Raw genomic sequence first — 11020 nt, 5'->3', positions numbered from 1 at the left:
TCGGTGTTCAAATTTCCATAATCGATACGCACGGACACTATTCGCCAAGGCATATTCACTACTTCGAAGATCGCGCATATCAATGAATGTTACTTTTTTTTAAAGCACTCAAGAGCAACAACCATTGCAGGAGGCAATCATCACGATCAGATTCTATGGCCATCTCCAAGACGCTCCAGGACCGCCCATCTCGCTACCCTGATCCACTTCTAACTAGATTGAGAGTAACCGGCGTGACGCTCTGCGTCGTGTTACTGACTCCTATACGAAGTGTCTCGTTAGCATCTTCTCTTAGAACACTTTGGCAGATGCTTTCTTCAACTCACCGTCATAGAGCGCCAACTGGTTCCCAACAGCAGCAAACGTCCTATTCTTCAACGTGCTCCCATCACTCACGCCCAAGACGTTATTATCCATGGTAAACGTTGCCCACTCCATCAGCTGACCTCCGGGGATAGTGTCCGAGCGCGGGTTTGTCACATCCACAAGATAGAGAAGTGTGCCGTCGGGACCACGGAGAGCGAGTTGGCGCGTGTCGTCGGCGTTGTGGAAGGCGTAGGTGTTGGTTGCATTCCATTTAGTGACGAAGAATTTGGTGGCAGCGGTTTGAGCAGCGGCCAGAGTATAGCTGCCTGAGGCAGCGGTAAGAGTGACCCATTGATTGGCGACTGTAGCAGCGGACCTAGTTCGACCCTTCAGTACTGAATGTCTAGGGGAAAGGCATAGGACTTACGACTTGGCCTGTAATTGGTAAAATTGAGTACCAGGCGCTGGCGGAGCAGACTGGATCCAAGGAAGCAGTGGCCAGGATGATGCCACGCTGCAAAAAAAGGCGGCGCCAAAGATGCTCGACTTCATTGTCTCGAACTTTTAATACAACGTTCACTCTACTAGATCAACAAGGAACCGAAGAGTTATCAACATCGCTTCTCCTAAGAGAACATCCGTCTTTATATCTCAGTCAGTATCCAATGCAATCATTACACCTGATGCATTCACTCTCCGATACAGCGCAGTCTCGCACATCTACCGGAGCTCATTTATTCGCCAGGGTCTTTGTTGGTCCTACTATAGACAGATTCACCAACGCGCGTTTCTGCTTCAAATAGCTGTATAAGGTGCATTGCGAAAGGAAGACTTCGACATGACTGCTACAGAGGTCAATATGTTTGAGTACCGGTACGCCAGAGTATTAAACATAGTGGTTTGCTACTGGAGAAGTGGGATTTTGCCGCAATTGAGAGACTGTTGATCGCTAACATTATAGTTATGGCGTGTCACAGATATAACCCTGACCCATCTACGAAATCTGCCGACAGCCGACAGGAGCATTTTTATGCCTCAAGGACAGTACTCCGTACTTTCGCGTAGTTTCAATTTCTGGCCTTGTTACCGCTACAATGGAAGTAATTTGGCAAGACTCTCCCCGCCGCAAGGACAGGAACCAGTATCGGAAACCTACCAGAAGTTGAACACGGAAGTTCAGTATCAGCATTTCACAGTCACAACAAGCCACTTTTACAGCATTGATCACAAGTGCAAACAAATAAGTCACATTGATCGCATCGCAGCCATCTTATGTACAATGTCTTATGCACCATTCTCTCTTATGCCCTTTCCCGACTCGAATTTCGTCTTCAAGCAACCCACCTCTTGGTATTGTCTCCACTCTTCACCTGCAGATAGTTTCCATACAGCGGTGCTGATAGACCAGCATCTGTGATAAACTTGGGCCAGTCAATTGCAAAGCGACTTGACACTGCCTGCTTATGCGCAGCCGGGACAGCGAAGTTAGCGGGCTGCTCGTGCAGCAAGAATACGTATCTATGCGTAGGAGGTTGGCCCGCCGGGGGCGCGGGGCCAAAGTAGGAAGAAGGTCCGGTTGCCTTGGTGGTTAGAACCGCGGTGCCATTCTGTGTGGTGCCGGAGGGTGTATAATCCTGTAAGAGGGCGTGCAAGACGGTGGTTGTCTTGCCACCTTGAGAGCCATCGATATCTGCATCAGGTCAGTCGAAATTCTCTACTACATGATTTCTTTGTCTTACCAATCATCGCAAGCAGATACTTGCCAGTGAGCGTACCGTTGGCAACGCCGATTACTGGGGCCTTTTGGGTCACTAGCCATTATCAGCATGTCTGCTAATCCCAATGTTTTAGACACCGCATCACTTACCCGACTTCTTGACAACGAGTCCAGGGGTGATATACTGCGTTCCATAGTATATGTCCAGTATCTGGTTTGCGACAGGCGTGAAACCCGGAGGAGTGGTTTGCGCGAAGGCTGGCGCGGCCAGCAACAGCGACGAAAGAGCGGCAGTGAACTTCATCTTGGTGGCTTCGAATATTCACAATAACGAGGGATCCGGGAGTGAGAAGTCGACTTTCAGGTCCACTGCAATGTTATACAAAACCCACTTCATCCCGGGTTTGCGCCATATTGCTGCTATTATCCTCTCTGTAAGTGCTTGACGGGCAACTGGATCGAGGCCAAGAAGCATTATGGTGCTTAGAGATGCAATAGATGAGGCACTAGGGTCGATGAATTTAACGTGTTCCAGGCTGAAAGGCATCTTAATTCGTACCCCTGCCAGCCCCGCAAAATAGTAGAATAACCCTTTCGGCACCTGGGACGATGGAATGTTCTTTCTGGAGCTTCAGACGAGCTTTGGGTGGTTTTTAACCACCTAGGCGCTCTCAGAAGACAGTGACCTGAAAACAACTTAAGGCTAGTGTTCGCTCATAGCCCTTGCAACATGTGCCATCCAGGAGACTACAGGGCCTCTTTAGAATAGGTCATTGGCAATGTGGAGCGGAATGTGTCATCGGCAGTTGCGCAAATTGTGTGCTATAGCGGTGGTGCTCACGAGTTCCAAGCGATTTCGGTCGCAGCACACTAATATAGCCAATGTACAGCGCCTAGTCCATTCGAAACATTATTGACTAAAGTTTCTGAGCTCACTCGATATGCGACACGTCCCGGTCTGTGAACCCCTGTTCACTATCTCCCCTTGGTAGCGCATGCTCATAACTATCACCCAACACTCCCCGATTGCTCAGTACACAACGCAAAATCGACCATTCAAAGGCATTCAATACTGTTTGATCGGGTGAATCTGCCGTGGTGGTAGACTTATGCGTTTCCAGTTATGGCGTTGCATTGTTCAACACTTAGGGTGAAGGGACGATTACGTGGAGCCATCAAAGTTAGTATATATACCGCAACAAAGCACCTATCTTCCACATACGACCATAGGATTCTGAATTCAGCGCTTCCCGTTCGCTCAGCGGTACTTAAGCAGAATACCGGCGGATTAGTAGTCAGGTGGGTGACCACTGGCGAATCCCCGCTGTTGTATGTTTTTGGCATTTTTCTCTTGCATTTTGCTTCAAACCGCCCATTGAACCTGTCCTCGACCTGTTTTTTATGCCGTCGAAGTGCTATCGCCGATAACGTACAATGTTACTCGCTAGTAGATCAGCCTTCTCCAAAAGAAGATCTTCAAGTGGGCCCCCGTATACCTATACTGGGAATTGGATAATTGATATGAATCTAACCAACGGAGTTCCCTTTGGTGGGAATGCTGAACACGTTATGTTCTAGCGAGAGTCAGCTTTCTTTTGTTCGTAACCAAGATACTCTGTGACTCGCTTCCTAGTATTTAATTACGATAGCCGCCACTTAGTTAATGGGTGACTCTAAGCCTTGTCCTCGTTTCAAGCTAATCTGGTCCTTGAAAGTCTTGCCTACTTAAATGCTTTTTAAAAATGTACTCAAGATCAAGCTGTGGTGTCCATGGTACGTCCCCCCTTGTTTTGAGAGGGTGATTGTCCCTGCAGTTCAAAAATTTCAATTAGAACCATGGGACTGCCCCCAACGCGGAGGTGGATCGAATGAGGTGGACCCTGCTCTGTCAGGTCGGAGAAGGATATCTTTGAGATGGCGGGGAAGAGGAGGGGAAAAAGGGAAGGTCTAGAGGCGCCCACAGCGGTAAGAGTAGTCTGATAATATGATGGCGTCGAAGAAGTAAACGTGGGTTTCAAGTCGGGATAGATCAGTTTCCGAATTGGTATCAAAAGCTCTCGACCACCTACGCCATAACTTGTACAATATCATAACTACTTCCATAGACCTCAAAGTGACTCTGCATGGCATTGGCCTAGCACGGTCTTTGCCCCCCTTCTTATGTGATATTCTTCCCCATTACTTCTCCCCGCTTTTTACCCTTCTGTTGAGCAGCTTCGTGTTTCCTCAGATCCTCCGGCACCTTGCTGATCTGGCTCTTCGTGAGCATCTGCTTGAGGTCGTACAACACGTCCGCATCCTCGTTGCCCCAGAACGTAATTGCAATACCGCTCTTGCCCGCACGACCTGTACGACCAATTCTGTGAGTGTAACTTTCGATACTTGTCGCCATATTGAAATTGACGACCAACGAAACGTCCGTAATATCGATACCACGACCAGCCAAATCGGTAGCAACGAGGACATCTGTACGACCTTCTTTGAGCGAGGCAAGAGCCGCCTCTCGCTGTTCCTGGGTCTTCGAACCGTGCAGAGTGACAGAGGAGAAGCCCATGTGTTTGATATCTCGCGCAATGGCATCGCAGTTGCGCTTGATATTGACAAACACGATGATCGGCGGCGCAAAGTCTCCAGAGTTCAGAATTTCCTGGAGGCGCTTCTTGCGCCTTTCTTCTCCTTGGATGTGCTCGACGCGCTGCTCGACGGTTTCGACGGCTTCACCAGCGTTACCAATCGTGACAATAGCGGGCCTACGTAAGTACTTCCGTGCGATTCGTTCGAGGGCTGTGGGCATCGTAGCTGTGTACATCATGGTCTGTCTGTACATTCCTCGCTTCATGGCGTTGGGATCTTCAGCAAGTTCGTTGTCGGGCTTCTCGTTGTTAACGGGAAGTGCGTCGAGAATCTTGTTGACGGGTTCTTCGAAACCCATGTCGATCATGCGATCGGCTTCGTCCATGATAACATAAGTACATTGGCTGAGAACTAGAACACGACGCTCGATGCAGTCGACTAGACGACCGGGCGTTGCGATGATTATCTCTGCTCCATCACGCATCTGGAACGACTGCTCTTCAATCGAGTGACCACCGACTATGACAGCTGAATTGAAGCCAAGAGGGGCAGCAAACTTCCTCGCTTCTACCTCAATCTGTTGTGCCAACTCGCGAGTCGGTGCGAGAACGAGAGCATAAGGACCATCGTGGCGATTCGAGGCGCTGAGTGGAGGGAGTTGCGAGATGTAAACGAGCAGTGGCAGGATGAAGGCAGCCGTCTTACCTGAACCCGTAACAGCGACACCGATAAGGTCGCGACACTGGAGGGCGATAGGAATGGCAGCGCGCTGAATTGCTGAGGGCTCCGTGTAGCCAGCCTGATCAACGATGCGCATTAACTTGTCTGGAAGTCCTGCCTCCTGCCAATTGCGCATAGGGTTCGGTATCGCACCTCCCTTGGTTGCGATATTGAAGTCTTCTTTGAAAATGCGCCAGTCGCGCTCGCGCATGTGCTCCAATTTCTTCTCACTCCAGTGCTTGTCCAGCTGTGCCCGACCGCCCTCCTCTTTCCGTCTCCTCTCCATTTCCAGGATTTGTTCTGCCCGTGCTCGTCCTGACTCAGGATCCCGTTCAATCATAGCCTCGATGAATTTCTGATTGCCGGCGTCGGTGATTTCCTCTGTAAAACCACCAAGTCTGCCGCGTCCGAAGAAGTTTGCCTCCGCCCTTTGCTGATAGATGGGGTTGTAATCGAAGCTTGTATCCTCCTCTTCGTTCCATTCGAAGTTGAACTTTTTCTCTGTAGTCCGCTTCCGCTTCTTCTTTGCTGAAAATGTGGATTGACTTTGCCCGGCGCCCATGTATCTTTGTCTAATCAAAGCAGCTTCTGTATCGTCCGCCTGCGGCCGCTTGCCCGACTTCTTGTCAGGAACCGGCGGCGGTGCCATGTCATGATTCCGTCGTTCTTGTCGTGTATGTGATGGTCCCGTGGGGGGTTCGGGGCGCATAGACCGGGGCCCGGTAGGAATCGAAGGTGCATCGTATTGGCTTCCGTTTGAGCGTGCTTGCCCGCTTTGCGAGGCTCCGTTTGAAAATGCATGGCCGTTTTGCGACACTCTATTCGTGGTGCTATTAGAAGCTTGTCTCCTCCTTTGAATTTCATCCACTTCCTTCTGGCGCTTCTCGAGCGCGATCCTTTCTCGCTCCGCTTTGGAGAGAAACTTTGGCTTAGCAGCTGCAGCTTCTTGCTCGCGCTTCGCTTTCAATATGTCGTCGATACTTGGCGGTTGTTTCTTCTGCGACGCCCACCCCTTCTTTTGCTTCTTTGGCTGTCCTAGCGAAGGTCCCAACTCCTCATCTTCTGGTGGGGGAGGGGGCGGCGGGGGAGCATCTAAACTCGGCGGCGGAGGTGGAATGGTATCCTCGCGCGGAGGAGGCGGCGGGGGAGGTCTTGCGGCCATGATATTTCTCGCGGGCCTTGGCCGGTGGGATGGAGCGGCAGTGGTTTAGAGCTGCTCGAAACAGTGCACCAAGCTCGGTATTCAATGTGGTCGGTCAAGTTGACTTCGAGGCGGGAGCGCGACGGAAAGTTAAGTTGGGGCGACGCTAAGGCAACACCTCCTCACGTGAGGGCGTTCCACTGATCGATCCATGGATACCACACTTTCTAAGATACTAGCGTCCTCAGTTCGTTGGACCGAAAGATTATGCTCAAGACCACCTAGATAACAAACTCGCGCAAGGCTTCGCGACTGTTTGATTACAAATGATCAAGTTTGAGCAGACATCACTTTTCTAACCACAATGGAAGGTTGATGTTTATATTTAGAGCTATCATTATCCGTCCACCTTGTCCGCCGTTGGTGGAATAGGCATATCTAATTGATACAGATGCCTTTCAGATGTCATCCCGTAATCATATTCATCATGTCAGCCTTGAAGCGGACCCTTGGCTTGGTCTCGTGCTCCACGGTTGTTGTATTCCATAGCGCCACCGCATGCCATCGGTCCGCTCAGTCTTGCCTGCCCTTCAGTAACCGCTTGGTTACCTTGTCCTTCTCGATGATGTAGACGTGCGCTCCCCAACCTGACAGTGCGTCTCGGTCGACAGCGTTGAGCAGCGCTTGTGAGATGGTCTCGAAGAGGTCTTCTGGGCCCTGTTGTACATATTAGCCTATTTCTCTCCTCCGAGCCCGCGGAGAATTCGACATACCAGATCTGGCTCCCACAGTCCTTCGCAAGTACCAAACAACTGATCACTTGCTGTCCCACTAACAATAAAGTCCTTGGCAAAGTCGATGCACCCAATCGAGTCAAATCCGCAGATGAACGGCTTTCCACTCGTCTGGTTGATGCCGGCAATTACTGGGCTGATAAAGTACGGTCCAAAGCGCTTCTCATACAGCGAGGAGCTCACGAGATTCGCCATGGTTTGGGGCGCGATGTTGCGCTCCTCCCGCAGACGGTACATGTTGACTTTGTAGCGGAACAGGTCGGACACGGTGGCGACGTCGGTGGCGAGACCCGTGAGGCCCAGGAATACGTCGCCGTACTGGAAGATCTTGGGGAAGTTGTTGGAGACGGTGAGGGCTTGCATGCCGAGACGGAGATCGCAGGCTATGGCTACGCAGTCTTTGCCCACCATGGCTACGCAGGCGCCGCCGTCTATACAGATATTAGATGCGGGATGAACGAGGTGAGGGAGGGTGTGGCCGTACTTATTGAGAAGGGTGACGACTGTGTTGCTGTTAGTTGTGCACATAGGTCCTGATGGCGGGGAGCTTACCATGGCTGTGAATGTGCGAAAGGAGGCTCTATTGTAGCTAACCCTACTCTATAGAAGCAAGCACACGTCGGACGCAGAAGATAGACAAGAGAGTCGTGTAGATGGCGATGTCGTGGTGGAGCTTGCCTTACGCCGCGTAGCTCTGGTTACCTACGAGCTTCAGACCCCTGCCGGCCCCAGTAGCGCGCCAAGGCTGCATCGATTTGAGGCATTCGCATATGCACACTCCTGGCCCCAAAGCAAACATGACAGCCCTTGAGAACCCGCTATGCTTTACGGCTCTTCGGATTGGCACAAGCTGAAGGACGGCAGCTTGCGAGGATTTCGAGTGCATGTTGCGCATCTCAATCTCGACTTGATCTGCCCCGCACGCGCTCCAATGGTGCATGAGTACGGTTCGTAGGCGTCTCCGCCCATTACAGGATTGATGAGTTGTTCGACCATCATCGACCACGATTTGCAGGCAGCAGAAACTATTCATTGGCTGTCCGCGTGCTAGCCGGGCCAATTTCTGTTTCACGTCCGTCACCAACTGGTAGTGGGCGACAAAAATTATCAAAATCATCCCGCCATCACGCATGACCCATCGACCAACACCGCGCTACACTACACTTGAGAATACATAAGGGAACCCCAACCACGCCACCTGCTGCTATTCTCCCGCAACTGACTTTTGCTCTATCGCTTGTGTTCGCTCTACTCTACAACGCCTCTATCGATTTGTTTCTGACCACCCTGCCAGCATCCGCACAAAGGCGCCTTGATCGTGGACGTCCCTACTGGTCAGCGCCCAACGCACGTGCCGAGATCGCGATCCAATATCAACACCACCACCAGGCGTGACGCAGCAGTGTTTGAGCTGGTCCGGCTGTCCGATCACTGTGCCTCGAGCAGTACTTACCTCTTCGACTAACACACAGCGTCTCTTGCCTCTTGAAATCGGTGGTTTCATACTCGCCAGCTTCTTGTTGATACCCGATCATCCAGACTAGGATGCAGCCTATACTAGTTCACTATTGTCACTGCACTTACAATACGCCTGTTCCCTACAGTCCTTCGGTCTTCTCTCAGAATATATCTTGCTCACACGTAAGATCCTACGTCTCCAACATGGTAATGTACTGACGGTTACGTCATAGTGCGGCTCCATATCAACTGGCATCAACGTTCGAGCAAAGGCAGAAGAAGACGCAAACATGCAGCAAGACGAACTCACGCAGCTGTTCTCAGCCCACATGAACCTTGCCCAAGCCCCGCCTCAGCAAGTACCGCAACCTCAAGTACAGGAACAACCTGCGCAACAGCAAGAGCAAGCAGAGGCCCCCAAACAGATCATCTACGCCTCTCAACACTATACTCACACTCATCACGTTATATCTTCCCGTAGCGTTTCCGAACCACCGGTCAAGACGCACATCGATTCGTCAGACCTAGCTGCCGTCCTCATGCGCAACAGCATCGACCCATCCCTGCTTTTCCCCTCCCAAATTGACCTTTTCCAAAATGCAGACGATGATCAACGCTTACGACTGCTTGAGCTGTGGCGTATCTCGCCTCCACAAGGTCGTCAAGGCTATCCATCAGGTACAGACTACAATATGTCACGCCAACTCTATGACTGGCCGCCAACAAGCCTGGCACAAGAAGAGACTATGGCTAAGCTGAGATACGAGAGAAATCAAGAGTCTGCACAGCAGGAGCATATTAAGCAACACGAGCAGCAGCTAGAACAAAGTATGGGTGTGGGCAGCACATCACCCATCGCGCAGCACGCAGAGCCATACATGGCTTCGGGGTATGAGATGATGGCCAGGCGGGAGTATGAAGACTCTGCACGTCCAGCAGAGAACCCTTTGAAAGAGAGCAACAAATACAACCAGGCAACAGACCCAGTGTATAACTCTGCTGGCAATAACGGACTGTGGCAGAAGAATGTTGGTAGTATCTTGGACATGGAGAACAACTACGGGGCGTACGCTTACGCTAGAGAGAACGGGTTTCAGCCGATGCATGGTGATGAAGAGATGGTCATGTAGTTAACGGGAGTAGCATGTCAGTTGAGCGACTTTCAAGTATGGATACCTAGGTGTTCACGGTTGTGTTTTGACTCAGGGATCGCAGTCTGGAAGGGAATGGTTTTGTGGATTTGGCGGCATATATGCGTTTCTTTTTCCCTTATTGAAGCTGAGAGAAGCAGCGGAGGCATTGGAGCATCGTCGCAGGAATGGATTTGGAGTTTGCATAGAAGGCTTAGGTTTGGTCGAATACCCAACAGAGATTCTGGCTTGCTCATAGATCACAATCGATTCGTTGAAGCCCCCCTTGAAGGCTTCAAGTACACACGAATCAAAGATATGCTCTATGACATACTATACAGCGCAAATGCTTCAGGCCCAAACTCCACTTTAATATGCTGACACTCCACACACGTAGATATACACAGCGCATGAACATCAAGAGTCCATAGGTACTCAGAGCTCTTATTTCGCCTTCCCGCTTGGCCACTTCTTCCATCCACGACCATGTCCTTTTTGTTTCCACTCTTGTATCAAAGCAGGCATATTCAACATGGCCTGTCTCCGCATTTCCAATCGTCCCTTCAGCGTCCTCTCCCACAGCTTTCCCTTGACCTTCTGACCCTCGCCCGTTCCCTTCACCATTAATCCCTTCTCTATTCTTCGTCGTTCCTTTTCACCGGGCTTCTTGATCGTCCACGGCAAAAGATCCACTACACCGTGTTGATCCGCGAGCTTCACTAGATCTGCTTGTTTGCGCAGACCGTAAACGGGTGAGTGCCAACGTCCCGTTGTAAAGTTTTTGCTGGGGAGGAAGGGGTTGGGGTAGGGATGGTCGTGTGCTTCTGGTGGGATGGATGAGTTGGAAGGCGCGGTCGAAGGAATTGAAATAGGGTCTGAGGTTTCGCTTATCGGGACATTGGCGTCACTAAGTGGTATTGTCGATATCGTCTCCGTCGCGGAAGATGGTGGTGTCGCTGGTGATGCGGCCGAGAGTGAAGATCCGAGATTTGGGAAGAGTGCTGGTGGTGGGTAGCGTTGGAAGAAGCGTATCAACCGCGGGGGTAGCGATTTCGCTATCTCTAGACTCTGTTGGGCGCTCATAGTTGCAGGGGATGCGAATTGGGAATGAAGATGTTCAAGATGTTCTCCAATGTCAAAAGTAATGCCAAGAGTGCACGGTCCATATTCGTCGATCGGA

At 50.9% G+C, this 11020-nt stretch overlaps 7 protein-coding genes across 7 annotated transcripts; 1 reads left to right on the top strand and 6 right to left on the bottom strand.

Moving 5' to 3' along the window:
- Positions 1–193: 193 nt before the first annotated feature.
- Positions 194–1181, bottom strand: K460DRAFT_338639 (uncharacterized protein; the record flags this gene model as incomplete). The annotated part of the gene is made up of 3 exons (XM_040931056.1): positions 734–1181; positions 327–682; positions 194–261 (listed from the first exon to the last, which is right to left on the bottom strand). Exons 1-3 carry the CDS (start codon positions 856–858, stop codon positions 194–196), a joined length of 549 nt encoding a protein of 182 aa, XP_040788470.1. The 5' UTR covers positions 859–1181.
- Positions 1182–1470: 289 nt separating this feature from the next.
- On the bottom strand, positions 1471–2565 carry K460DRAFT_117097 (PEBP-like protein). Its single transcript, XM_040926597.1, has 3 exons — positions 2174–2565; positions 2046–2117; positions 1471–1996 (listed from the first exon to the last, which is right to left on the bottom strand). The coding sequence occupies exons 1-3, from the start codon at positions 2325–2327 to the stop codon at positions 1638–1640; spliced, it is 585 nt and encodes a 194-aa protein (XP_040788469.1). The 5' UTR covers positions 2328–2565; the 3' UTR covers positions 1471–1637.
- A 1616-nt stretch (positions 2566–4181) lies between these two features.
- On the bottom strand, positions 4182–6479 carry K460DRAFT_355651 (pre-mRNA-splicing ATP-dependent RNA helicase PRP28; the record flags this gene model as incomplete). Its single annotated transcript, XM_040931893.1, has 1 exon — positions 4182–6479. One exon carries the CDS (start codon positions 6477–6479, stop codon positions 4182–4184), a length of 2298 nt encoding a protein of 765 aa, XP_040788468.1.
- Positions 6480–6857: 378 nt separating this feature from the next.
- On the bottom strand, positions 6858–8061 carry K460DRAFT_312827 (proteasome subunit beta type-3). Its single transcript, XM_040930231.1, has 4 exons — positions 7805–8061; positions 7741–7755; positions 7232–7687; positions 6858–7175 (listed from the first exon to the last, which is right to left on the bottom strand). Exons 1-4 carry the CDS (start codon positions 7805–7807, stop codon positions 7032–7034), a joined length of 618 nt encoding a protein of 205 aa, XP_040788467.1. The 5' UTR covers positions 7808–8061; the 3' UTR covers positions 6858–7031.
- On the bottom strand, positions 7726–8504 carry K460DRAFT_117069 (uncharacterized protein). The gene is made up of 2 exons (XM_040926596.1): positions 7805–8504; positions 7726–7755 (listed from the first exon to the last, which is right to left on the bottom strand). Exon 1 carries the CDS (start codon positions 8382–8384, stop codon positions 7932–7934), a length of 453 nt encoding a protein of 150 aa, XP_040788466.1. The 5' UTR covers positions 8385–8504; the 3' UTR covers positions 7726–7755; positions 7805–7931.
- Positions 8505–8797: 293 nt separating this feature from the next.
- On the top strand, positions 8798–9840 carry K460DRAFT_377238 (uncharacterized protein; the record flags this gene model as incomplete). The annotated part of the gene is made up of 2 exons (XM_040934953.1): positions 8798–8893; positions 8944–9840. 2 exons carry the CDS (start codon positions 8798–8800, stop codon positions 9838–9840), a joined length of 993 nt encoding a protein of 330 aa, XP_040788465.1.
- A 444-nt stretch (positions 9841–10284) lies between these two features.
- K460DRAFT_377237 (uncharacterized protein) lies at positions 10285–10923 on the bottom strand (the record flags this gene model as incomplete). The annotated part of the gene is made up of 1 exon (XM_040934952.1): positions 10285–10923. The coding sequence occupies one exon, from the start codon at positions 10921–10923 to the stop codon at positions 10285–10287; it is 639 nt and encodes a 212-aa protein (XP_040788464.1).
- Positions 10924–11020: the final 97 nt, after the last annotated feature.

The sequence above is a fragment of the Cucurbitaria berberidis genome, assembly GCF_010015615.1.
Source record: "Cucurbitaria berberidis CBS 394.84 unplaced genomic scaffold K460scaffold_3, whole genome shotgun sequence".
Lineage (NCBI taxonomy): Eukaryota > Fungi > Ascomycota > Dothideomycetes > Pleosporales > Cucurbitariaceae > Cucurbitaria > Cucurbitaria berberidis.
Note: the sequence above shows the minus strand (reverse complement) of the source record. Positions and strands in the feature narration are given on the sequence as shown.

Coding starts and splice junctions, on each gene's coding strand:
- K460DRAFT_117097 (XM_040926597.1), bottom strand. CDS start 2,327: ATGAAGTTCACTGCCGCTCTTTCGTCGCTGTTGCTGGCCGCGCCAGCC. Junction 2,118..2,173: donor ACTCGTTGTCAAGAAGTCGG/GTAAGTGATGCG, acceptor GATAATGGCTAG/TGACCCAAAAGGCCCCAGTA. Junction 1,997..2,045: donor GTATCTGCTTGCGATGATTG/GTAAGACAAAGA, acceptor GACCTGATGCAG/ATATCGATGGCTCTCAAGGT.
- K460DRAFT_312827 (XM_040930231.1), bottom strand. Junction 7,176..7,231: donor GACTGTGGGAGCCAGATCTG/GTATGTCGAATT, acceptor TATGTACAACAG/GGCCCAGAAGACCTCTTCGA.
- K460DRAFT_117069 (XM_040926596.1), bottom strand. CDS start 8,384: ATGCGTGATGGCGGGATGATTTTGATAATTTTTGTCGCCCACTACCAG.